This window comes from Anopheles funestus, chromosome 2RL (assembly GCF_943734845.2).
Source record: "Anopheles funestus chromosome 2RL, idAnoFuneDA-416_04, whole genome shotgun sequence".
In the NCBI taxonomy this organism is placed as follows: Eukaryota; Metazoa; Arthropoda; class Insecta; order Diptera; family Culicidae; genus Anopheles; species Anopheles funestus.
This window is the reverse complement of record NC_064598.1, coordinates 34,295,213-34,319,108: the sequence shown is the minus strand read 5'-3', so window position 1 is coordinate 34,319,108 and position 23,896 is coordinate 34,295,213. Positions and strand designations below refer to the sequence as shown.

General features: G+C 41.4%; 1 protein-coding gene across 4 annotated transcripts in view; it reads left to right on the top strand.

The window, feature by feature from the left end:
* Positions 1-23,896, top strand: part of LOC125760998 (peripheral plasma membrane protein CASK) — a 229,278-nt gene that overhangs the window by 44,444 nt on the left and 160,938 nt on the right. For all 4 annotated transcript variants that reach the window (XM_049421716.1, XM_049421713.1, XM_049421714.1 and 1 more), the window contains exons 3-11: positions 1,382-1,487; positions 5,658-5,735; positions 6,592-6,773; positions 8,936-9,007; positions 12,780-12,955; positions 13,339-13,461; positions 13,564-13,711; positions 15,511-15,689; positions 16,208-16,375. In XM_049421716.1, coding sequence (XP_049277673.1) covers positions 1,382-1,487; positions 5,658-5,735; positions 6,592-6,773; positions 8,936-9,007; positions 12,780-12,955; positions 13,339-13,461; positions 13,564-13,711; positions 15,511-15,689; positions 16,208-16,375 — 1,232 coding nt within the window. The remainder of the gene's footprint in view (positions 1-1,381; positions 1,488-5,657; positions 5,736-6,591; positions 6,774-8,935; positions 9,008-12,779; positions 12,956-13,338; positions 13,462-13,563; positions 13,712-15,510; positions 15,690-16,207; positions 16,376-23,896) is intronic.

Here is a 23,896-nt window from a genome sequence, read left to right as displayed (position 1 = left end):
ACATTGAATGGGAATGCTTTTCTTCCATCAGGTTTTCTGATGTTTTGTGGCTGTTTTTGTTGCTAAACGTTGAAAGAGCTTTTTCTCAGTAGAAACGTTATACATTTTTATTAAAGTATGGACAACAAAAATTCTTTAAAGTATATTGTGGAAATCACAACAAAGTCTTGAATATCCTCAAGAAGAACAGTTTACTCCTGCACTGTACCAAACGTGCATGGGATTCTATTTCCTTCCATCTTTGGAGGCAGATTTTGGTTGCCTACTTAGGAATTCATGCCAGCTTATATATGCAGATCTACGAGCGCGTCACTGAATTACATGGCCATGATATTATTTTTGGGTAAAGTGTGGCTCCTTTGCCATTTGCCTTGTTGGTTTGCATATGGTTTTTGGTCTGCCGTAGGCTGTTTCATGCTGCATGGGGTGTTTTTTTTTGTTTCACTTGCAAGCTTTTTGGCTTGTTGACTGCTTTTTGGGGGCGAACAAACGCCACCGGTGGTGGTATGACGATTGTTGGTGTGCTCGCTCTATTTAAACGGCCTGCGGGATTAGGTTGGCCGGTTCGAGAGAACCCCCGCCGCTGCGCATAATGTTGCGAAGAAAATGAAGCAATTTTTAGCCACCCTGTGGAATACGTTCGGTTCGGTTGCGATGGGGGTTTATTGTAACCTCGCTGTGGTGCCCGTGCATTGTTTTATAAGGCGTAAAACCTGTAGCTGGCCTTTGTTTCGATTGGGTCGATTTTGCGATGAGACGTTTTTCGCTTTATTTCGTGTTTGAAAATAATCGTTTTTAGATGCAAAATTTGAAGTGGTTGTTTTTCTTCTTACCGTTATGTACAGACAAAAACGGGGGAAAATTATCGCTGTAAAAGGAACATCGCCGGTGTAAGTCCTTCCGTATTAAACCATTTTAAAAATAAGTCTTATCAACCGTTTCTTAAACGTAGAGCAAATAAAACAAATCTTTTTACATGCAAAAAGCATGCTGCAGATACTATCGTACTTCCAGCTGTCCCAAAAAGTCAGTTTCTACCTGTGGGATTTTAATAAGATGTTGTTTACCATCTGAAGATCAAAAGATTTTGTAGAAAACAACAAAATGACAAACAATGCGAAACACGTTTTTGTTTGTGTAATTGTTGTTGATGTCGCAACGGGAACGGGTAATTGAGATTTGTTTTATACATCTTTCCTGTTGCCATTTATCTTTTAATCTCGTTATAAAGAGCTGCATCGAAAAGTGGAATAACTGGAAATTTGTGTTCTCTTTTTCTTTTGCTTTTAGTTTATTGAACAATTTTAAAATAAAATTTTAAATTTAAACCACTTAAAGACACATTATATTTTTGTTTTAACACATTTTTCTTCCCTTACAGATTTAAAGCGAGAGGCCACAATATGTCATATGCTGAAACATCCGCACATCGTCGAGCTGCTGGAAACGTACAGCTCCGAAGGAATGCTCTACATGGTGTTTGAGTAGTAAGTATGATGAATGTTTTTTTTTTGCGCAAATGGAAATGGCAACGCAATGTTGCCCATTTCTTCGCGGTTGTAGTATCCCAGCGGGGATTTGAGCTGTAATAAATAGACACGCAAATGCCACCAGAATGTGCTTGAAATGACAGATAAAGTTAGGAAGATCCAGTGAATGATGATATTAAAAAGATAAACAGTCGTGTTGGAGGAGTTAGAATTATTTGGTTACTGTTTCGTTACAATATTTTTTTAACAAATGCTAAAGGGAAAAAATACTTTTTTTATTAACTCCTTCTTTGTAACATTTTCCTTCCTGAATGGAATGGTACGCATAATATTTTTAAGCTTAAACAAATAATTAAAAAAAATCAGCAAGAAAGAAAATTCTTACAGGAAAATACAAGAATTCTATAAAGTATTTATTTTACTTGAAACTGTATGTTGATTTCAAGAAATAATCACTTCGCTTGAATAGATTTAACTACCTTTTTTGTTTTCTTTCAACATACTCCCATTTCTTTAAATAAGAAAAAAGGGGCTTTAAATTGAAACACCGACTGCATCTTTTTGAGCTCAGTCTGGTCTTACCGTTTTTATTTTTATTGGAAAATTTTAATGCATTTTTTTTCCTGTAAGGGATTTTTATTTCTGCGTGAAGATAATCGTGTAGGCATGAAGCGGAATTGAACATAACTGTACGCATCGCTCGATACGCATCTGGAATATTTTTTCCGTTGCTGGAAGTACCCACTTTCGTACGCATCTAAATTTATGATTATGGATAAACATCAAGCTTCACTCAATGCTGATCGCAAAACCGAGGAATAGATGTAGGCAATGGTGGCAGCAAGCAAACGGGTATACAACGTTGTTCAAGCTCGTTTCGTTCGGATCGCTTTACACAACTCTTCGCAACCATTCCAGTTCGGTTTCACTTTCTGGCGCCCTTAAACATTCGCTGTTCACTTCACCCATCTTCCGAAGTGGTGACGATCGATTTAAAACGATTCCGACGGGCGTGAGGGACGGGGGCGAAAATAAAGTGGACTTTTGGAGATGATTACCAGTGGCATAATTTTCCGTCGAATCATCTTAAGTGGCCCCGAGCGGATACTGGCCACCGGACAGTTTGTTCGCTGACTAAGGCATATAACGCTTCCCCATACGACAGCAGAATGCAAAGTTTTCTTCAATAACCGAAGACTTGAAGTGATTTGATGATGATGTTTCTTGTGTGTTCCATGTTAGTTAGGAAGGATGCTTTGGTGCTCCTCCGGCTTCCGGCTGGTGGTGGTCGGTCAGCAAGATTGTTCCATTGTGTGCTAAGGTTCGTTGCAGGAAGCTCGAGAGGGAAACTCGTTTACTCGTGAAGAAGGGACACCTTAGAAGCGAAAGCAACCAAGGGCTATAGGAACGTTTTGAACATTGATCGAATTAGTGTAATTAGATTTTATTGAGAAGAGAGAGAGAGTGAGTGAAAGAGATCATTTGCTGTCCGATGGAAATGCGGAAGGAAGCGGTTTTGTCCGGTCCTTTTTGCTGTCTTGAGCTCGAATGTGATCCCAACGAGATACTGCAGGATGAACCCATGGCGGGTGTTTGAGTAGGAATGTTTGTTTCTTTCCTTTTTCTGCCCGGCAAACGGTCCAGTGTGCCGTCCGATGTGTTTGTACGAAATAATGTGCTATAGATTTAGCAGCAGGACTAAAACCAAAACACAATTTTCAGTACGGAAACGAAGAACCATTGTGGGAAGGAAACAGGAAACCGAATTAAAACTATTTCAATAACAATATAAATGTCTGCATTTTGGAAGAAAAGTTGTATCTTTCCTTTGCGTTTGCAATTATGTTGCTGTTGAAAATGTTGCTTTTGGAAGTGGAGTGTTGTTGTTCGCAAAAAAGGTCACCTAGAAGTAGAATCACTGTGTGTGTGTGTGTGCTCGTTATTGAAGCAACGACAACACCAAATATAAATTTCCGGTGCTTTTGCATAAAATTTGCGAGCTACCTTTCCAGTGTTCTTTTTTTTCTATTGTTCAGTAAATCAGAATGAACGGAAAACTCGAACGGAAAAGAAAATAATCATTACAGGGTTTGTCGATTTATTTTGGACTGTCTTCACACTTTTTCCTGAATTTCGCTCATTGAATTTTTTACTTGGAGCTATTGATTTCAACAGGCCGGATTCTGCCAGCTAGTAAGGCGCGAGCTGAAACCTGTTGAAATCAATTTCTTCTATTTAATTATCAAAAGCTCGTGGCAGGAAAAATAGCCCCAGTTCGAACAAAGAATGAATGGGGCCAGGTTTGACTAAACCATAAAACCCTGTGCTTGAAAATTATCTCTAGTTGTGTGGTGAAGTCTTTATGATATTTTTCGCAATAGCTTCATAAAGTAAAAGCATTCCTAAAAATTATTTCATTCATCCATATTGTTGAGCGTAAATCTTTCCAATAGTACTATTTGGCTGCGATTCGGTGGTCAATTTCCATTTGCCGACCATTTCTACTTACCATCGTCACGTACGGTTGTTAAATTTGGTGAAGGATTTCCGACCGAATGTTTGGTTTATAATTTGACGCGGTACTTACGAATCAATGGAAGCAATCAAACCGGATCCACTTCGTTTTGGGGGTTATTTGTTTTTTGAAATTACACCCATTTCCCAATCATTTATGGCGTAAACGAATGAAAAAAAAAACAAACAAATTGGTGAATGGATTTGAAGAGTAATTTTTCCATCATGTTGAAATATTAGTCTGTGCTTTTCTGTTTTCGGTCCGTTTCGTTAGCCGTTCATTAATAAAGAAGCTGTCTGGGGCAAAACAAAAAACAAAAGCAGAACATAAAACGTTATAGCGTCACGTTTCGGGTAGGGATTACTAGTTAAATGACCGCAGTATTGGAGGCTTTTGTGTATGTATTCTGACGAAGAGAATTCATTGGTACCGCTAGCGAAGCGTTGTTTGAAAATCGATCGAACAATAGCTCTTCACATTGATTGAGGGGCGGAAAACTGATGTTTAACGAAAAGGCGGTAAAGGGTGTGAGATCATTACAACCGTTGTGAAGCGAAGTACAAGTTATGAATGCAAGAGCGTGCACACTTGTGTGCAGAGTGCGGACAGAATGTTTGAATTGCAAATTGAAGTGCTGGATGGAAGACAGCAAAATAAAAAACGCAAACCTAATATTTGTCAATAGGAAGAAAAAAACTTTTCATTTGCAAGATGATCTTTAACGTTAACATCTTGTACACATCCATCAAACCGTTACCGTAATTAATAAACATTGTTAGAATAGTCAAAATTGCTGGAAGAGTATTAGCGAGGGAAAAAAGTAGATTGGAAGCATCTTGTTTCGTGCTTATAATTTATGCAATCGTTACAAAGTTGCCACCCAAGCTCCAACACCGTAATGATGAAGTAAAGGGTGTGTTGCGTGATTGATTCTGTAAAATCATTCTTTATCAAACTCACCGTGAATGAAAAATCGTTGTGCTGTTGTGAAAGCGTCCCAAACCAGTAGCGTTCTGGCAGTAGTGTTTCGGGGATGATAAAACACCACTCACAACACGGCAAAAGCTTTTGCAAACGAGTGGTTTTTGGGTCGATTTTATTTCCAGCACACGCGAAGCATCGCATTTTAAGCAATGAGCAGCAGCAGAATGATGACGGACCAGTTCTCGTTTGTCATTATCATATTTTATCATGCTTAATTTCGTTACCGTGTCTGCATTAGGCAGCACCGTCGGTGACCGACCGGGTACGGAATCAAACGCGCGCTTCTCCTTCCAGCATCAGTCTGTCAATCGTGATACTGCTCGGTGGGAATTGAAAGATCTCGTACCGTAGCACCAATGGATTGATGAGTTGCGCGCTTTTTTCTTCGCCTCCGTCTGGCAAGATTCTTATTCGCACACCAATACACTCACACTTCCTAGCGGGGTTTGTGTGTTTGATTACCGAGCTGTTGAAGCAAAAGCACATTTGCGCCGCGTCACTCTATCGATGTCGTTGTTTGTTTGCTTTGTCATCGAAGCTACCGTAAACTGATACAACGTTTCGTTTCCCTTTTTTTTTTTCTTATCGTTGCTGCTCGTGTTTGGTCCGTGTTTGGACGAAAAATCTCACATCCTCCGACCGTCACCCGAACAAATCACATTGGACAGCATGGAAGGATCAGACATTTGCTTCGAAGTGGTGCGCCGAGCCGTGGCAGGATTTGTGTACAGTGAGGCAGTAGCGTGGTAAGTAAGAAATGGTTCTTTTTGTATTTTTTGCAGTTTTTTTCCTCTGATGTACGCACTGATATCTGTACCGAGGCGTGTGTTCGTGCGTGTTGTTTTTATCTTATTATTGTTTGATTGAGCGTCAGTCAGGAAAATCGATGAGACAGAGTATCAATTCATCAATACGGTACAGGCCGTTTTTGATAAGATATGGCTCGATAGCAGATAAAACAATAATGGATTACTTGTGCCGGTTTTTGTTACAGTTGAAAATCTAAAATTGATTGATCGATTGAACAAAGATGACCACTGATTGAAGATAAGCGTGGGATAATTGAAACATGATTGAAAAAAAAAAAATATTTCACAATCAAATTGCCACACAAACCATATTACACCAATTTATGGCGCTATCAAATTGAATACACATGCCCTTTTTTTGGACGGATAGAAAATGGTATCGTCGATAACAAAGTAGAATTTAGGAAAGCTTTCTATGCGCTTCGGCGTGCAATGGGCATTATTAGCGTGAAGCAATCGAATCGTATAAAATCAGTGGTGCATTTTTCCCCTCTTATTTGCAAGCTTGTGTGTGTGTGTGCGCGCGCTAATGATTCTATTGTTTTTCATGTGGAAATAATTTCATTTTACTAAATCAACCATAACGACGAGAATGCCGCCTACCCGCCGCTGCATATCACGGCGCGGAGAAACAATGCAAAGCGATTGGGTTTTTCGTGCGCCATCGATAATTTTCTACCGGTTCACAAACCAAATCATGTTTACTAATCGATTTTCCTTTCTCTTTTTTTTGGCGTCCATCTCGGTGGGGATGAAAATTGCGTGCGGTGGCATTTCGATGCATTCATTTCAGTCATTATTTGCGGCAAATTTTGGAGGCGTTACGCTACTGTCACGAGAACGACATCATACATCGGGATGTTAGGCCCGCCTGTGCCCTGTTGGCAACCGCAGACAACTCCGCACCCGTCAAGCTCGGTGGTTTCGGTTCGGCCGTTCAGCTTCCAAATGGGCGCGATTCGGTGGAGACGCATGGTAAGTTGTGCTTGTAATTTTACATACGTTGGGTTTTCCGTTGGTAATTGAGGAGCAGGAGCAGGTTTAACAATGTTTTAGTTTGAAGGTGTACTCATTTAATCATGCAATTGTAACGTATTGTAATAGTATGGAGTTAAACGTGCACAATGTTTGCATTTGATTTTGCGATGGAGGCGTATGGTGTTTCGTAAATCTTTATTATCCATTTCCATCCAATATTTAACACTGTTTTAGTCCGAAAGTGTTGAATTTAATCATGCAAGTATAACTTATTTCAACAGTATGGAGTGAAACGCGCGCAATATTTGAATTTGATTTCATGATGGAGGCGCATGTTGTTTTTTTATCTTTATAATCCATTTCCATTGAACATTTAACAATGTTTTAGTTGGAAGGTTTTTAGCTTAATCATGCAATTATAGCTTATTGTAATCGTACGGAGTTAAACGTGCGCCATATTTGAATATGATTTTATGATGGAGGCGCATGGTGATTTGTTAATTTTTATTATCCATTTCTCTCCAATATTTAACATTGTTTTGGTTTCAAGGTGTATAATTTAATAATGCAGTTATAAATTATTGTATTCGTATGGTGTTTAAAGTGCATTTGATATTTGCATTTGATTTCATGGTGGAGACGCCTGGTGTTTTTTTTTAATCTTAATGATTTATTTCCATTCAATATTTAACTATGTTTTCGAAACACACACACACATACACTTCGAAAGTGTATCATTTAATCATACAATCTTAGCGTATTGTAATAGTATGGAGTTAAACTCGCCAATGAATTAAATGCATCATATTAGCATTTAATTTCACGATGGAGACGCATGGTGTTTTGTAAATCTTTATAATCCAATTTCGAAAAGTCGTGCCATCGTACGGAAATAATCATTAGGATGTTTTCGCATTTATCCAAAGAAGTTTTACTGATATATTTATTCGTTTTCAGGCATGTTTTGTATCAATTTTCGGGTCTTTTGTGGGATTCATTAAATGGTGTAAAAAAATAAGGGATTAGCGCCTTTTTTCACATTTAAATTTGGTATGATTATGTGAAGATGGTATGCATTTAAAAAAAAACATTCACAAAAATGCCTCATGTGAGTAGGGTTTTGTTTGCCTACGTAATATGACCGCAGGTTACAAATTAGCAGCCGTGCAACGTATACATAATGCTGTGTGTAATGTGATGTTAAGCATGGTGTTTCTTTTTTGCGTCGTTCGACGTGCAAATGAAAGATTTAGATAGGAACAAAAAAAAGAACGATACAGAGACTTAATTTACAGCTGCTAGTGTGAAGGACAGCGTCGAAAGCTAATTAATTGGAGGCATCACGCGTTAAATTAATAAGGACAAGCGGTAAATGAATGAACATTTTCCCGGTGGGCAAATTTTTGGGCTCGGTTTGTGCGGTTAGCTGAAAAAAAAAGGTACAGTTCGGCGCCCATTGTTGCTCCTGTTAGTGAGCATTGGTTTGCGAGCCTGTTTGAGACCGTAGAGTTAAAGGATCAAATAACGAAAAAAAATAAAAAAAACCAGTCAGTCAGCATACTGCTGAAATCCGTTTCGATCGAGTGGTAACATGGTGGTGAAATCTGGTTTGGAATGATTTTTTATGAAGAATAGAGAGGAAAAAAACAACATCATATTAAACGGAAGAAGAAACACGATAAAGAGAATTTACTTCCGCTGACTATGTTGCAATAGTTGCTGTAAAACTTAACCCATCCTGTGGTACAGCATTTGTGTGAGATATTATGTTACCCCCCTTTTTTAATAGTATTTTATCCTGACACATCCATTGTGATTGCGATAACACATACCCGACATACCGACCAGTGTATATGGTTCTTTGTTTTCACTAACAACATTCCTACCACTTCACAGAACTGGACACTGTTTCACGCTTTTGTTTACTTTCTCTCTCTCTCACTACGTTTCTCTCTCTTCGTCTTTTTCTTCTACACTTTATCATCAACATTCGTTTCGGTCAACATGTTTGCTTTTGCAAACGCGCTAACAAAACCCACTCGCAACCCTAAAACCCATGCACACCTTGAACACATGTACCACTTGCGCCATCTACTGTTAACCCGCTGGGGAGGGAAAACCCGGAATAAAATGGTTGGAACCAAATGTTGGTTGTACAGAGAAGAGAGTCGACCCCCATCGTTCGTTTTTGAGCCCGCGCGGAAAGCTCTACCTGAAAACAGATAGCGAGGGTAAGCAGCAAGCAGTCATCCGTGTTTGTATTGTAATTTTTTTTTTGTTTTTCGTTCCTTCTCCTGTGTACATTTATCTTTAACTATCTGTTTTGTGTTTTTTTTTCTCCATATCGTATACTCTTCCTCGTTGCTGTTTCGGTTTCTCATCTCACACGACGTTGCTTTATCTGTTTCGCATCAATCTGCTTGCCACTCGCGTTTTGGTTTTTTTTTTGCACACGTACACATTTATCATTGTTTGCCTGTGTATTGTTGTGGGGGGGCTTTTTATGTTGTTCGGAAAATCTTTTCGCATCACTTTTTGTTTTTGTCTGTTGGTTTTCGGTGTCGTTAATGGCTAGCCCGACCTGTTCATCTTGGCTGGCACCGGCAATCAGTGGCAGACATAGTCGTTAGTTTTTATTATTCTCTTTTCGTTCTAACAAACGGCAGGCACACGTAATGTACAGTGTAGCTACGAACACATTTACATGCGATTTTAAATACACGTTTTTTTAATGCTTCCTAACAAAAGTAATTATCTTAAAGAGATCTTTAATTTCTCCATTTGAATATAGGGTATTACGCTCTAGCGTCGTTCAACGGAAATAGATTTCCAAAACCAGTTACGATACGCTATATATTTTTAATGGTTGTACGATGCAAAACCGTACTGATCTTATGTTTTTTGGATAAAATAAATAAAAGAAATGCGTTCAAGCGAAGCGATTTTCCTTTCTGTTTGCTTTGCGACATTTTACGAAAGACAATAACTTCTGTGCAGTAGAATGGAAAGTTTTTTCTTCAATCTCCTCCTACTCTCCCTCCTTCCCTCCTTCCGTCCCACATTTGCCTCAAGGTTTTCATTCTGTGTGCGGTGTGCCGATTAGAAGCATCTTCACGAGGAAGCTTACGGTTAGACAGGCGTATAACATAAAGCGGGAAAAAGCTAAGTTTTCTTCGCCGGTGTGTCCACAACGCCCACAATGCTTTCGATCAAAAGCGTACGAAAAGAACATGCGGTTTATTGGAGTGGCAAATCATTTGCCAGCTGCCTCTTTGTTGTGCCACACGCTTACACACTGGAAACTGGTCACTTCCTCCCAAAACCACCCCGCCAGGTCGGATACGGTTAGATATTTGCATGAAATGAGAAAAGTTTTCCTTGAGTAAACCACTAAATGCTGCCGTGTCTGAGGGCTTCTTCCGAGACACAAGCGGAATCGAATTTAAGCCTTCGATGGTTTGGTAAATGCGTTGCGGTTTGGTGACAAGCTGACTTTACCGTTACTGTAAAGCATTTCTTTCACTTTCCCCGTTGAATAATCTGTTAAGTGCTGATAAGTTTTTGAGCTACCGAAGTACAAAGTATTTTTGGTAGTTTGAAGTGAAATTTTGGCGCGAATAGAGTGTTAATATACATGAAAAGAATGCTAACCGTATTGGTACTTAATGGATCAATATTAGCTGTATGTGATTAAAAGTATTCAATTTGTTGGTAATATTAAAACAATTGATTTATTGCGTAGCACAGCCAGCAAGTAGGAACGTAGATGGGCAAACATATTCATTAAAAAATCATGCTATTCGCCCACTCGTACACCGTATAGTGTCCGGTAGGAATTTCTCTCCTACCGAAAAAAGGTAGGCAAAGCGTAAAACTTTTTGTGGTATTCCAATTTACCATTTTGCCGGAGTGAGTTTATCCTACGTAAATACTCGGGGGTGCCCCCATACACACGGCAGGCTGACTTGCAGCAAACTGTGCTTCAACAGAAAACTGTAAAGAGAAGTATCACAGTTCAGCAAACTGGCGGGGGAAAAGTTTGGTACGATACTTAACGATACCAACAGTTTGTTGTTCAAATATTTAGACAGAGTGAAGCACCGCTGGAGTGTCGCGCCGTAAGTGTAATGGTTTAAGCAAACCGGACCGAGGCGGATCACCGTGGATGAAGAGGGTTCAAATGTAGTCTTTTTGGGCTAATAATAGCTGTGGCACGTCAAATTCAGCTGGCCTCAGCCCCCAAAACGCACGTGCAAAAATTGCGAAAGCGATGTTGGAAGGTGCTGTTTTGGAAGATTTGCTCAACCAAAGGGAACGGCACATGTAACTTGCATATGCATAGCCTCGGTAATGGAAAGCATCTCTAGTTAAGGGAAAATGTTTCTAAAGAACCAATAGGATGAGAAGGATTGTGGCCGGTTTTATGGGCAGTGTAAAGAAAATCTTACTTTGCTAGTTGCAAAAACCCTCCGTTGCCAGCGCTTTTTGGTGAGAAAGTTTTACTCCGGGTTTAGTTTTAGGGATTTGTTCTGAATTATCGGGACCGGTTCGAGCGAGCTGACCTGGGCAAGTTTGGAAGATAAATTAGGAACTTTCTGTTTCTGTTTCTGATTGAAACAAGTTCCGAATGTTAGATTCGGTAGATGGAAAAGGGTTCGATGTTAAAGTATTAGAACTTCAAGGGGTTTTTTGTTTTAGAAATACAAAAACCTTTAAACAGGAGCTAGACCCTAGAAATTGATTGTTGGTATGTAAATATATTTTTGACAAATTTAGAAAGGAGTTCAAAACCAAATCCTGCATTTAATGAAGCATTTTTGTAAGTTCAGCTCACTAGAAAAAAGTAAGAGTAAAAAAGTAGATCTGACGTATCATTTACTTCTCGATATTGAACCCTATCGGTAGAATAATTGCTTAAGTGCGTTACGTTGATACATCTCGAATAGAGTAACGTATCGATGTGCTGATACCCACCCATATGCTGACACAATATAAACCTTATCCTTATCCGCCCAGTTCGTAAGGTTTCGAGCTTCTTATTTCGACCGCCCGTTTCGTCCATCCTTCGACCAACTGGTTTGGATGTACAGGCCAGTATCTACCGAAAGCCTTAGGCACGTTTGTGGAATTCTAAATCACTTTCAATTTGTCTGAAGGAGAGAGATCTTCCGCCGGTTTTTGCCAGATGAGAGAATGAGTGTGTACCATCGGTTCGATAGTGATTGGGCATTTTAGCGTGGTGGTGATTTTCAAGATTGCTTTTACTGGCCAACTGAACCGAACAGAGGTTAATGTCGAAGGTTGTATTAAATTGCCGTAAGCTCCACGCCAGAGGTTTGGTTGGTAGTAACCAAAAAAAGAAAAAGAAATAGTATCAAGCGGCAGATAAAAAATGATACCAACTTGTCTAAGAAAAATGATGAAAACATGAAGCAAGAAATTGTAGTAACATGTTGTGGATGTGTATGCGGAACAGATTTACGCATGACTGGTTGCAAATGCACATGGGAACGGAGCGACACAATCAAGTACATTGAAATGTAAATGCACAGCTATTGAAGTAGGAAAAACAACATTAGTTGAATAAGGAAACATATTTTTCTTATATTTTTTTTGGTTGGAAAAATAGTCGTCTATAAGTAAAAGAAGAAATAGCACACCATATTTGCAAAGTTTTTTCTATGGCAAAACTGCTTTCAATCCACATTTTACTTGGTTCACTTGGTGCAGTATTTCGAGTAGCTTTTTTGTAGTATTTGGATCAGCTTCTCCAACAGGCAGCTTAACGCACCTGTGTACAAGTACTTAATAATGTCTTCACGCAATATCTGTACTTTTATACATTTTTTGTTTTGGTTTGGTTTCCTATTTTACGTCAGCAATATTCACATCAAACTATTTTCTGCTATATTATCCATCACCGTTCCATCAATAACCGGCAACAGAATAACCGAACGATGTTTTTTTTTGCTATCATTTTATATCCCAATGCATATGTCATAGGACGGGTCGGATGCCCTCACTATATGGCACCGGAGGTGGTGGCCCGGCGTGTGTACGGCAAACCGTGTGACGTGTGGGGTGCTGGCGTGATGCTACATGTACTGTTATCCGGTCGTTTACCTTTTCACGGCTCGGGCAAACGGCTGCAGGATGCCATCTCACGGGGACGTGTCACGGTAAGTGTGGTCGGCCCGATTTTCCCTCCTTCCCTCTTCCCCCTTGTGCTGTTCTCTTCCACGCATTCCACATTCCCAAGCACACACACACACACACTACGGCATTGGAATCGATGTCGAATCGACGACGCGAAGGATGTGCATCCCTGGGCGAAGATTTCGATGCTCTAAAGGTGCTATTTATGTAGCCGTGCGAATAGAATTTAATATAGCATGCAATAGCAATGGTTCCGACATCCTTTTCATGCCATGTGTGTGCGTGTGTGTGTGTATGTGTGTGCCCGATGTGTCCTTCGGGGCGTTTTGTCACCGAACCCTTATCTCGCCTATCGATGGAATGTCATATCATAACGAACAAAACGTTGTCTGCGCTCCCATTACAGCTGGATACATCGGAATGGAAGCATATATCGAGCAATGCGAAAGATCTGGTACTGAAGATGCTTGCACCGAATCCCATCAGCCGGCCGACAATAACGGAAATACTGGATCATCCATGGATACGGGTAAGTGTGGCTTGTTTTTTTTCTTCTTTTTGGTTGATTGTGGGTCGCTTCAACTATATGACGTCTGGTTCACTCATTAATATGGTTTCCCGTTGTTTGTAGGATCGTGACAAACTGCAACGCATTCACCTGGGCGACACGGTCGAGGAGCTGAAGCGCTACAATGCGCGCCGCAAGCTGAAAGCCGCCGTCCAAACGGTCGCTGGCGGCGTTGCAATGGATCCCCTGTGCTGTGCGGATACCGACTCAAGTGAGTTAAAGTTTTTCGAAATGGATTTGAACCCGTTACTACGCGTATGACTGTGTTGAGGTGTTTTAAAATGTCATGTCGTTAGATGTCTCACGACATAACTATTATCATTTTTATCAAACAAGCTTAGCGCGCTGCAAATATTCGTCCGATAAATGAGGGGATCCTCTTGAGCTAATAAAAAATAAAACCCCGAAATTGCGAAGCGGTAGGGCTGTGGATACAAGCCCACTAAAGGGCCCTTAAAGTTCTACCACCTCGTTTCGTGCTAATTTTAAAGCTGCATTGGATTTAACTGCAGGCAAACTTTTGTGCTTATCATTAGCATACAAGATGTGCTATCTCTCCGCTGGGGGAAAAGTTCGCTTTCACCCAGTCACAAACTAACGACTAATTAAAATGCAATTGAACTTCCTTTTTTTGCACTTCGTCCGTTCGCTCCTATGCGGTCTTTTGCGATAGTTCCTTTTTTACGTGTTTTGGAAGGATGGCAAACAATGTATAACGAAAGAGCCGTGACATGAAACAGTAATCCACTGTGTTGAAGCGAACCGTCGCTCTAAACACGTTCGAAACGTTTCGGGTGAAAGAAAACGGGCGAACAACGTGAAAAAAAGTATATCCCTCACTTGCTTTGATGCCGTCTACATGATGTTGGCCTCCCACTTTAATGCGATCGGTGTCTCGTGAACTGTCGTGGTGCTGTGGTGATTTTGTTCCGTTAGCCGGGATTGGGTGGGTTTGGTAACATCCAGCCCTCTAGCGAGACATGCTCGAGTAGCCGAATCATCTGGTGCTTCTTTCTTTAATGTTATTGAAATGGCTTGCGGTTTCACCGGGGGCCGGCCGGTGCAGGGCATATTGAGCTACGTTCATCGCTTGGTGATGTGGCTTAACGTCGCGAGATGACTTGTTGCACTGCCATGATGCCATGGGTGGTAATGTTTAGTGCAGAGTGTGCTTAGACGTTTACGCTCGCGCCCGTTTCCCGGTACGTGCTAGATTTGTTGTGAGATATAAACGTATCGTGGAAAAGTTCTGTCCGCTCTGTATGTGTGCGTTTTATTTTTGTTGGTGTTGCAAAATGGACGTTTTATTACCGTCGACAGCCTGCTGCTACTGCTGCCAGTGTTCGATGGTTTTGTCGAACGAATATGTCTAAATAATGTCATATGATTGGATGGATTTTGCCGGGCGAATGAGTGTAAAGACAGACAATAAAACATACGGGTTTATGTACATTGTTTATTATTATTCCCATTGCTCGGTAGTCATTGAAAACAATTGAATGGTGCCGGCATCAGCTGAGCACGCAACATGCTACCATTGAAATCGAATTTTGATTAAACATAATTTTTTAAAGAAGAATTGAAATCACAAATCATCTCAAAAAGGCATCAAATGGGGGGAAAATTAATCTTGTCGGAAGTATAATTTAAATTGACGCTTTAATGTTTCCCTTTTTAAGCGCAATTCAGTATCTTATTTCCTTTGTTTATTTTTCTTTAATTTAGTAGCTATTAGTTCCGATGGCTTCGTACAAAACGGGTGCCAGAATACATACTAATTTCGCTGTTTCTCTTCATGCTTATTGTTTTGGTCTCTATTTTCTTCTCGTTTTTTTTTTCTCCCTTCATTCACATTCGCACCCGCCTCCTCCCCATGCTGCAAATCCTCAACCATCGTCCAACTCGTGATCTTCTGCATCGGCAACCGTAACTGTAATGTCGCTGTGTACATCCCTCGCATCCGACTGTATGGGGAAAAAAAAACATATATCGGGGGTTTTTTGCTTGCAGTGGCCATTGGTACTGCATCGGAAAGCCTCAACGAGTGGGCCGACGAGGAGGCCGGTCTGGAGGCGATCCAAAAAATTCTTGACTCATTAGACGATATCATTGCTTTGCAAGATGCAAACTGCGATCCGGATGTGCTGGCCGGTATGCTGCGCGACGTGAAGCTGCACGAGCTGCTGCAGGTAATGGCCGTACGCAGGGATTTCCCTTCCAAAAAAAAAGGGATTTCTCTCTGTGTCTTTGTGTGTGTGTGTATATATACTTAAAGTAAAGTAGTTTAGTAGTTTGGCTCGTGTATTTTTATTTTTTGATGCTTCGTACGATTGCGTATCGCTTCGTTTTATTGCCGTGCGATCGTATTAAAAAATTATTTTTGAAATAAAATCTACGTTCCACGACAAGAGATCAAGCGATGCGACCCTTACCTTAAGTTATCGATGTTCATTATGTTGATTTCATTCTAACTTTTATCTCTTTCTCGTTCTCTTTTTTTCGTTCTCTAATTTTCTTTCCCGATTCGTTTACCATTCATCCCGTTTTTTGGCTTGCTCATGGCATTCGAAACGTAACACACACAATAAAAAAAAACTAAAATAAAAACCATCATCAAAACACACGCACAAAACAACCCGGATGGTGGTACGACGGTGGTCCGGTTTGCACCCATTTCATTGCGGGCTTGTGCTGGCGCTGGTTGCAGTTGTTTGATAGAATCAGTAGTTCGGTTATCAATCCATCGCGGGCCCCACCGGGAGACGCCATCAGCCGCTGCCGGGATGCGATCGATGCCATCTCATCCACCGCGGGACACAAGTATGTGCGCGAAAAGTCGGAGCTGATCAACCTGCTAGGATCACCACACATTCAGGTAGGTTCCATCGACCGGGTAACCGCTCTGCGATGCAATGTTCGGGTTTCTCCCATGCGTCCCATTCGTCACACGTTCTGTATTTCATGTGCATTTCGCTGCGGATGTTTCAGTTGCGTGCAAAAACGTGTGCTTTTGTTGCAAATTTTGCTCTACCATCTCGCGTCCACCCGGTTTGCATAGAACACTGTCACAGACTGTCCCGCAGCGTGTTGTGTGTGACTGGAGGGTTTCCGCTTGTAAATGGTTTGTGCTTAGAATTTTCCCGTCAGGCGTCACCAGTATCGGATGCGAGAGTCGGTTGTGGTTTGTGGTTTCGCTGCTTTTTGTGAAGCGTCTGTCCCTTACCGGTTGCGAGGATTTGATTTTGGCGCAGGCGCGTTAGCGATCCTGAAGCGCCAGCCAGTGACCGGTACCGGAATCGTCATTCGTAGCTTTAGCTCATGCAGAAAGCTCAGGCTGGAGTGAAGCTTTTAATGTCGGATGCTGGAAGTTTGGGTTTGTGTCGCTAATGTTCTAGCTCGAAAAGATGGAAAATTCAATAACCGGGTTTTTAGTGGACCGAACATTGTTCATCGATTGTTCTTTCTCCGTGTTTTCCTTCCTAAAAAAACTCCATATCCAGCAGCAGCATGCCAATCCGAAATAAACGTTCATTTTTCATAGCTTCTTGTCGGTTGATTTTTGTTTTTTTTTTCGTTGACTTAGATTTTATTATTTTCTTATTTCGTTTGATCCCTTCACCCGGTCCTTTCGCATCTCACACGCTTTTTGCTGTTTTTGGCAATTCGCGTGCGGGTTGTGGCTGTGGATGATGTTTAATTAAATTTTTCTAATTATATCATCCTGTTCGGCCGGAAGTGAGCATAATCCCTATGCGTGCTGAGTTGTTTCTGTGTGTTTGAAGAGTTTTCTTTTTTTTATAGTATTCCGATTGTGAAGCCAGTTTGAGCCCAATTCGCGCCTCGCACGGCTTTTGTTGACATTGTGTTTTTTTGAAAATATGAAAAATAAAAATCTGAAACAGAAATCCAGCAATGGGAAACAAATTCGAAACAAACCTTTTTTCTAATCCCTAAAGTTATTGCGGTTGGGATACAGATAAATCAGTGATTGTTTCAAGCTGGGTGGAGATGAATATTTGGTCCGCGCAAGAGCCCGGCACTCAAAGCAAACAATTTAAACAACAGCAAAACAAAAATGGGGAACTTTGTTTAATGCCAAATTGAACACCTTTTAAAGCATTCGTACGTTTACAGGATTCCGATTGCAATCGCATTAAGTCTAAATATTTGGGTTTTTTTTTCTTAAAGAAGCTTTCTAACTTTTTTAATGAGAATGTGTCAAGAAACTTGATTAAAAGTGACTGAGCACGTAGTACGTTCAGAAGTCGCATTTCTGCCACGGGCTGTCTCGGGGAAAGGGAAGTTTGCGAAATACTGCCAAATTCGAAAAAATAGGGAAAATGTGTCTACGAGTTTCAACAAAAACCAATAAAACTTAGCAGCGGGACAGCCTAGTAGAAGCAATCGTAAAATCATGGAATATGTATTTAATTTGCTTAGTCCATTGAAAAGTGCTAAAGAAAACAATAAAACAAGTGAATGGTATTGTATATATTTTTTTGGAAAAAGTAAGCATGAAATTTAAATATTTGTTTTCGATGCTGCAAAGGACATCGCATTAAATGGTATTAGTTTCAAGACACGTGTGTGCTATTTAAAGAGCAAATATGACAAATGAGAACACGATGGAACAGTGTTATTGGAATTGTTCATAAATTTAAAGTTCTACACCATTCGATTGTTTCCATGAAGGATCTTTGAGACATGTTTTCCGCTGGGTGAGATTTGAATGCAAAATCACTGGGCTTGTGCACCGGAAAGGCATGTTCGATACATCCGGTGCTACAAACCGTATATGTACTTGTGTAGCGCAAACGAAACGATAACGGACTCAAAAACCGGTACACCGAGTTTGATGCTTAGCCGATAAGTACCAATGCCATCTGGCACTGGCAAAGTGGCAATGGAAAAGGGAGAAAAAAAAGAGAATGGATTTTCCTTTTTGCTCGTGCAAATTCTGGATGTTTTTTCAAAGCCGATTTTTCATGCCCTTGTCGGGGTCGGTATGGTGTCACCTTTCTTCAAGGCAGGAAGGTCAGCGAATGCGTGACGATCTTGTCTGGGTGTGTGAGAAAGCGTTAGGTTTTAGTGAGCCGGCTCACCGTACACACAGGAAGCACAGGTGTGCAACAGCTGACCCCAGTGCGCTAGATTCGTGGAAACGGAGCACAAACTCTTCCGTAGCATTGACACGGTCCAAGCTCGGATTGCGGGTGCTATTTGTTTTCAGCGTTTTCTGCACTGCACATTTGCTGCGAGCCAGCAGCCAGAATTGAAGATTTAGTCTACCCAGATTTCCCCATTTCAAACGTGGTACCGCGTTTAGACGCTGCAAAGTTAAACCGATTGTTTTCAGGTCAGGTTTTTTGTGTGTGTTCGGTCTAGCTGTAGGGCCTAGCTAAATAGCTATGTAGTATTGGTGCTAAGGGGTTAAATGTGATACAAAAAAATGGATACCATCGGAAATGTATCCAGACAGCTTTTCCAGGAATGGGATTCGTAAAGCTTTGACATGGAAATAGAACGCAAAAAAGAAGCTCTTCTTTGCAGAATCTTTTATAGCTTCAAACGTAGTATCCGCTTTTTTACTCTCTTTTTTAATGCAAGTTAGTGATGGGCACTCCGGAGTGCACCTACGGCTCCGGAGCCGGCTCCGATTTCTGCCCGGAGTTGCTTCCGAACCCACGGCTCCAGCGCCGGTACCGAACCAACAACTCTGAAACAGGCACCGAACCATCGACTCCCGAGCAGATTCCGAAACAGAATTGCTTTCTCGATTAGGCAGGTTTCATTGCTGGTTAGACAAAGCATGAAAGCATGTTATTTTGCCTAGTTGGGTCTTCGAAGTTATTGAATTGAATCCGGCTTCAGAGCCGTTGGTTCGGTAATGGCAGCGGTTTCGAAATCGATTCCAGTTCCGGAGCTGGTGTCGTAGTCAGTTCCTGAGTCGGTTCCAGTTTCGAAGCCGGTTCCGAAGTCGGTTTCGGAGTCGGTTCAGGAGTCGATTCAGGAGTCGGTTTCAAAGTTGGTTTCGGAGTCGTTTCTGGAGTCGGCTCCGGAGTTGGTTCCAGTTTCGAAGTCGGTTCCGGAGTCGGTTCCGGAGCCTTGGCTTCGGAGCCAGTTTCGGAGACGGTTCCAGTTTCGGAGCCGGTTCCAGAGTCGGTGCCGGAATCGATTCCCGAGTCAGTTCCTGAATCGGTTCCGGAGTCGGTTTCAAAACTAGGTCTGTGGAGCCCTTTTTCCCATCACTAGTGCAAGTATGATACCGGTGAAATCCGGCAAGGATTATATGGCTACACTGTGAGTCTTCCTTTTTTTAAAATTCTTCTCTTAGTGAGTGTGAGCAAATTTTCATCCCTGGTATGATTATAGCAAAACGGACGTTTCGTTCTCTTCCAGTAGATGTGGTTGGATACTTGTACTGTTACGGTAGAAGGTACGGAGATTCCTTCCAGATTAATATATCATTCATTATGATTAAATATTTGACTATTGCTCGCAGTCATTTTAATATATTTCACTAAACCTTTAGTAGCTCTAGTGCCGGTGCCGTGATTTACTCTCGCTGCTGCACTATTGTGTGAATGAAAAAAGCGGAGAAGATAAAATGAAACAGCTAGGGATTGAATGTGAAGGATACAAGCACCATTAGGACATTTTTTTCTGTTGTATTCGTTCTGCTTTAAAGATGGGCTTCTTTTTGCTAAAGTTTCGTCAATTTCGCGAATCCGTCTCGGGTAATGTTTACGTGGGCTAATATGCTGGCAGGCGCTGCTTCGTTGCATCACTGCACACAAACCCCTTACACTGTACTGTTTGTTGATGGTGGCATGCCGCTACAGTAAGCCAATTCTCGCTTTTTCACCAACACCTCCCACCGCCATCGTCTGCATGAATGTGCAGAATGGCAGGATGACTTAGAGATTGTATGTTTTGCGCGAAGCTGGTGAGTTAGTGAGAATGAAGCAAAACAACAGCAGCAACGAAAAAAAAAAATTCCTATAAACAGCACTGATGGTTGTTTGTGGAATTCATCTCTGGAGCGTTTGCTATTAAAAAATGAGTCTGCATCTTTCCACGTCGCACACGGGTGCTTGCGGGCACCGTCTCTAGCGATCCGTGAATGGTTTGGCTTTCATGTGCGGCATCTGCTGTGCCTGGCCACCATATATACACCCAAGCAATCTAGATCCTGCAGGAACGAAACATATAGCTTGGCGTACCGCACAGTGGCTAGCAGCAGTACATACGCGCCAGTGCACACCGGTACCAGTGCTGGATTATAAGATTCTGTCGAGTTGACTTGCATTTGATGTTGCCACTGCACTTCTTCGACATGCATGGTGTGTGTGGGTGGGTGGAGGTGTATTTTCTTCCCCTGTTGTCATACATATTTCGTGTGCCACTGCTGGTGTTATTATGAATGCGAGAGTCCTCTTCCTGCAATTCATTCGCCATCAAGTGCAACACTGCACTGGCTGTGTGCAGCGTTTGTAGGTGAAGGTTTTGCAGCGTTTACGCTTTCGTTTGCCCTCGTTAGGTTCGTAGGAGTTTGGAGAGGAAGATGGAAAAAAACCAACTCACTTTGCTTACGTGGCCAAGTGTGTGATTGATTATGGAGTACGAGAAGTGAGTGGATTTGATGGCCTCTAGGATATGCGTTTGCAGCGGTTGGAGGCTGTGGCATCGTATGGAGGCTAGGAAGAGTTAAATGATTTCGGTGCAGCTTTCTTATGTGACCCGCTTACGGGTAGAACCCTATTTGCATAGAGACGATAAACTGAGGCTGTGACCAAGACTAGGGAGGAAAAAAAAAACCGCCAACTGAATGTTGGATATGGAGCGCAAAAATAGCATCGTAGAATGTACTTGTAGGAAAAAAGCGAAATAACTTGAATGTGTTTTTGATGGTTTTTGGAGCACAGGTACAGGGAAGAATCCGAAATGATAAATAGGAATATAATGCTCTACTTCATTTGGTTTGTAGAGTGAAATGTTGAAATCATTAGGCTAAAGAGACAGTTAAAAAGTTTTATTTCGGCAAAGAGAAAAGAATCAGAACATACAATAGCTCTTAAGGGCTTATTTCACGCACGAAGTGTTAATTACTTTTTTTTGCACAGATTTTGAATGTTGATGCTCATGATAATTAGGTTAAAGTTTATTCTTCTTTAAATGATCTAAATGCAATAATATAAGGAAAAGATGGTTAGAATTGAATACCTTAAAATATCAATAGGAGTCCCTTAAACCTCCCAGCAATATCTGTTGGTGTTTGATTGCATACTTTCTGGCGTAAATTTAAGGTTAAAAAAATTTATTAAACGTCTAATTCACTAATTAGAGTATTGCAATTCACTCTAAAATTTCTGGCAAACAAAATGTGCTATAGAATCACCAGGATGGCATTCATCATTACCCAGTCAAATTAAGAAATGTTCATTCTTTAACCACAATTGTCTTACATCCTGCTGGCGAAATTCGATTAATGTTCATACCAAGTGAGGGTAGCCTTAATTAGATCAGGACTTTTCGCTATTCAGTTTTGTAAAAGAGCTTTTCGACCTGCGGTTTAAATAATCAATAGAAAGCTTTCTTTCAGCGTCATGTATATTGTGTTGTTGGTCTTTCTGTTTTTTTGACCCAGAAAGTTGTTATTTCTACAAAACTCGTCTCTTCAGTGCAATTGGTAGTCAGAAGATAGCAACGCGAATATTGACTTTTCATCAGAGTTCGTTAAGATTGAAGTGGTTTCCGTGAAGGTAGAGCTTCATGATTGTTGAGCTGATACTTACAATAGATTTTACCGATTGGTTAAACATGCAACCGGGTAGTTGTTGAGTTCTTAGTTCACTTTGTACGTGTGTGGTGCAGTGTGTTGCTTGTACAGTCATCCCCCCAAAAACCGCAGATTATTGCAGCTTGTACTCCACACGAGTTGGTTAACGGTTGGCATTTGAAGAAGTGTTTTTGGGGCAATGAGACGAGGGGCCATTTTTACTAGACCCATCCATCTATGCAAGCGTATATTAATTGCTTGCACCAGCCGGGAGAATTAGTTTAACCCCGACACAAATGGAGATTGATTCTTGTGTGGTCGGGTAGAACTGTATTGCTCTCGGGCCGCTCGTACGCGGCCATTGTTTTGCCGTAATAGATCTTTTCGTAGCATTTTCTTGAGAAGATGATTTCCTTACTGACGCGGCCTGTGCGTTCTTTTTGGTCGGTAACTTTCCCCTATCGGTAAATGTTCATCTGACGGTTCAAGGGGTTTGTTGCTTGCAGGGAAACGGTCGGTTTGCTGTTGTCAGAAAGTTCGAACCCATTTCCAACTCGATGGGAGCGCGAGTGTTTGCAGTGGTGGAATTGGAATTGATTTGAGTTGAAGTTCCCCGTGTCCCCCGGGGGGAACCGGGTGAAGTGACTTTGCCGATTCCGCATTGACTTGGTAACGCGTGGTGCCGTGATCAATAGCACCGTGAGCAGCAGATCTTAAATCACCACCGACGACTGGGAACTGGTTAGGTTTCTGCGAACACACACTAGATACCCAATTGTGTAGCATCCAACGTGAATGGAAGACGAAGCCATAATGCGGAAGTGTAAAATTCTTTGTCCTTTTCATGGTAGAATTTTTAAACTTATAGACACTGTTCATGTTGAAAGTTGTTGTACCATTTTAGGAAAGTTGTTCCAGCTGACACGCTGACTGGTTTTTGGAGTGGTCATGGTTTTTCGATGGAAAACCATTTTTCGCAACCCATTCAAACCTCGCCTCATGGTCGGAAGCTTCGGATCACTGAAATAGAGCACAGCACAGTTGTACGGAGCTCTGACCAAGGGTGGAGTCTCAGTGGAGTCTCTGTGTGTGCTAGTGGAAGGTGGCAAAGTTAGATGACAGCATTGGAAGGATCACGGGCAGGAGAAAGGCTTCCGTGCTTTTTGAAAAACTTTTGTCCGGACGGTGTTATTGTTGTCGCTTTTATTATCATTAATGTTATTACTGTTCGGTAGCATCAATGAAAGCAGCGCGCGCGGCTGCGCTGGTCGTAGCAACAATTTCGGTAAACTTTTACAGCGTATTTCTCGCGGTGGATGCTCGCATTATTGAGTGACAGTTTTGCGCCTTTACCAAATACGGGGACGCGTGGTTTGCCTTTTTTTCCTTTCTCTCTTTCTTCGTGTTTCCTCCTGTTTTCACCTTTTGTAAACGTTTAGTAGAACTTTGGAAAGATTTCTCCTGAGAGTGGTTCCGTACAAGTTTGTACATTTTTGTAATATTCTCAAGTACGGTTCGAGCAGGAAAATGGAGCTCGATTGCGAAACAGTGCATAAGGAAACGAACGCAAAGGTAGTTGTATCTGGCGTTCCAACCCCCCTGCATCGTGTTTCCTGT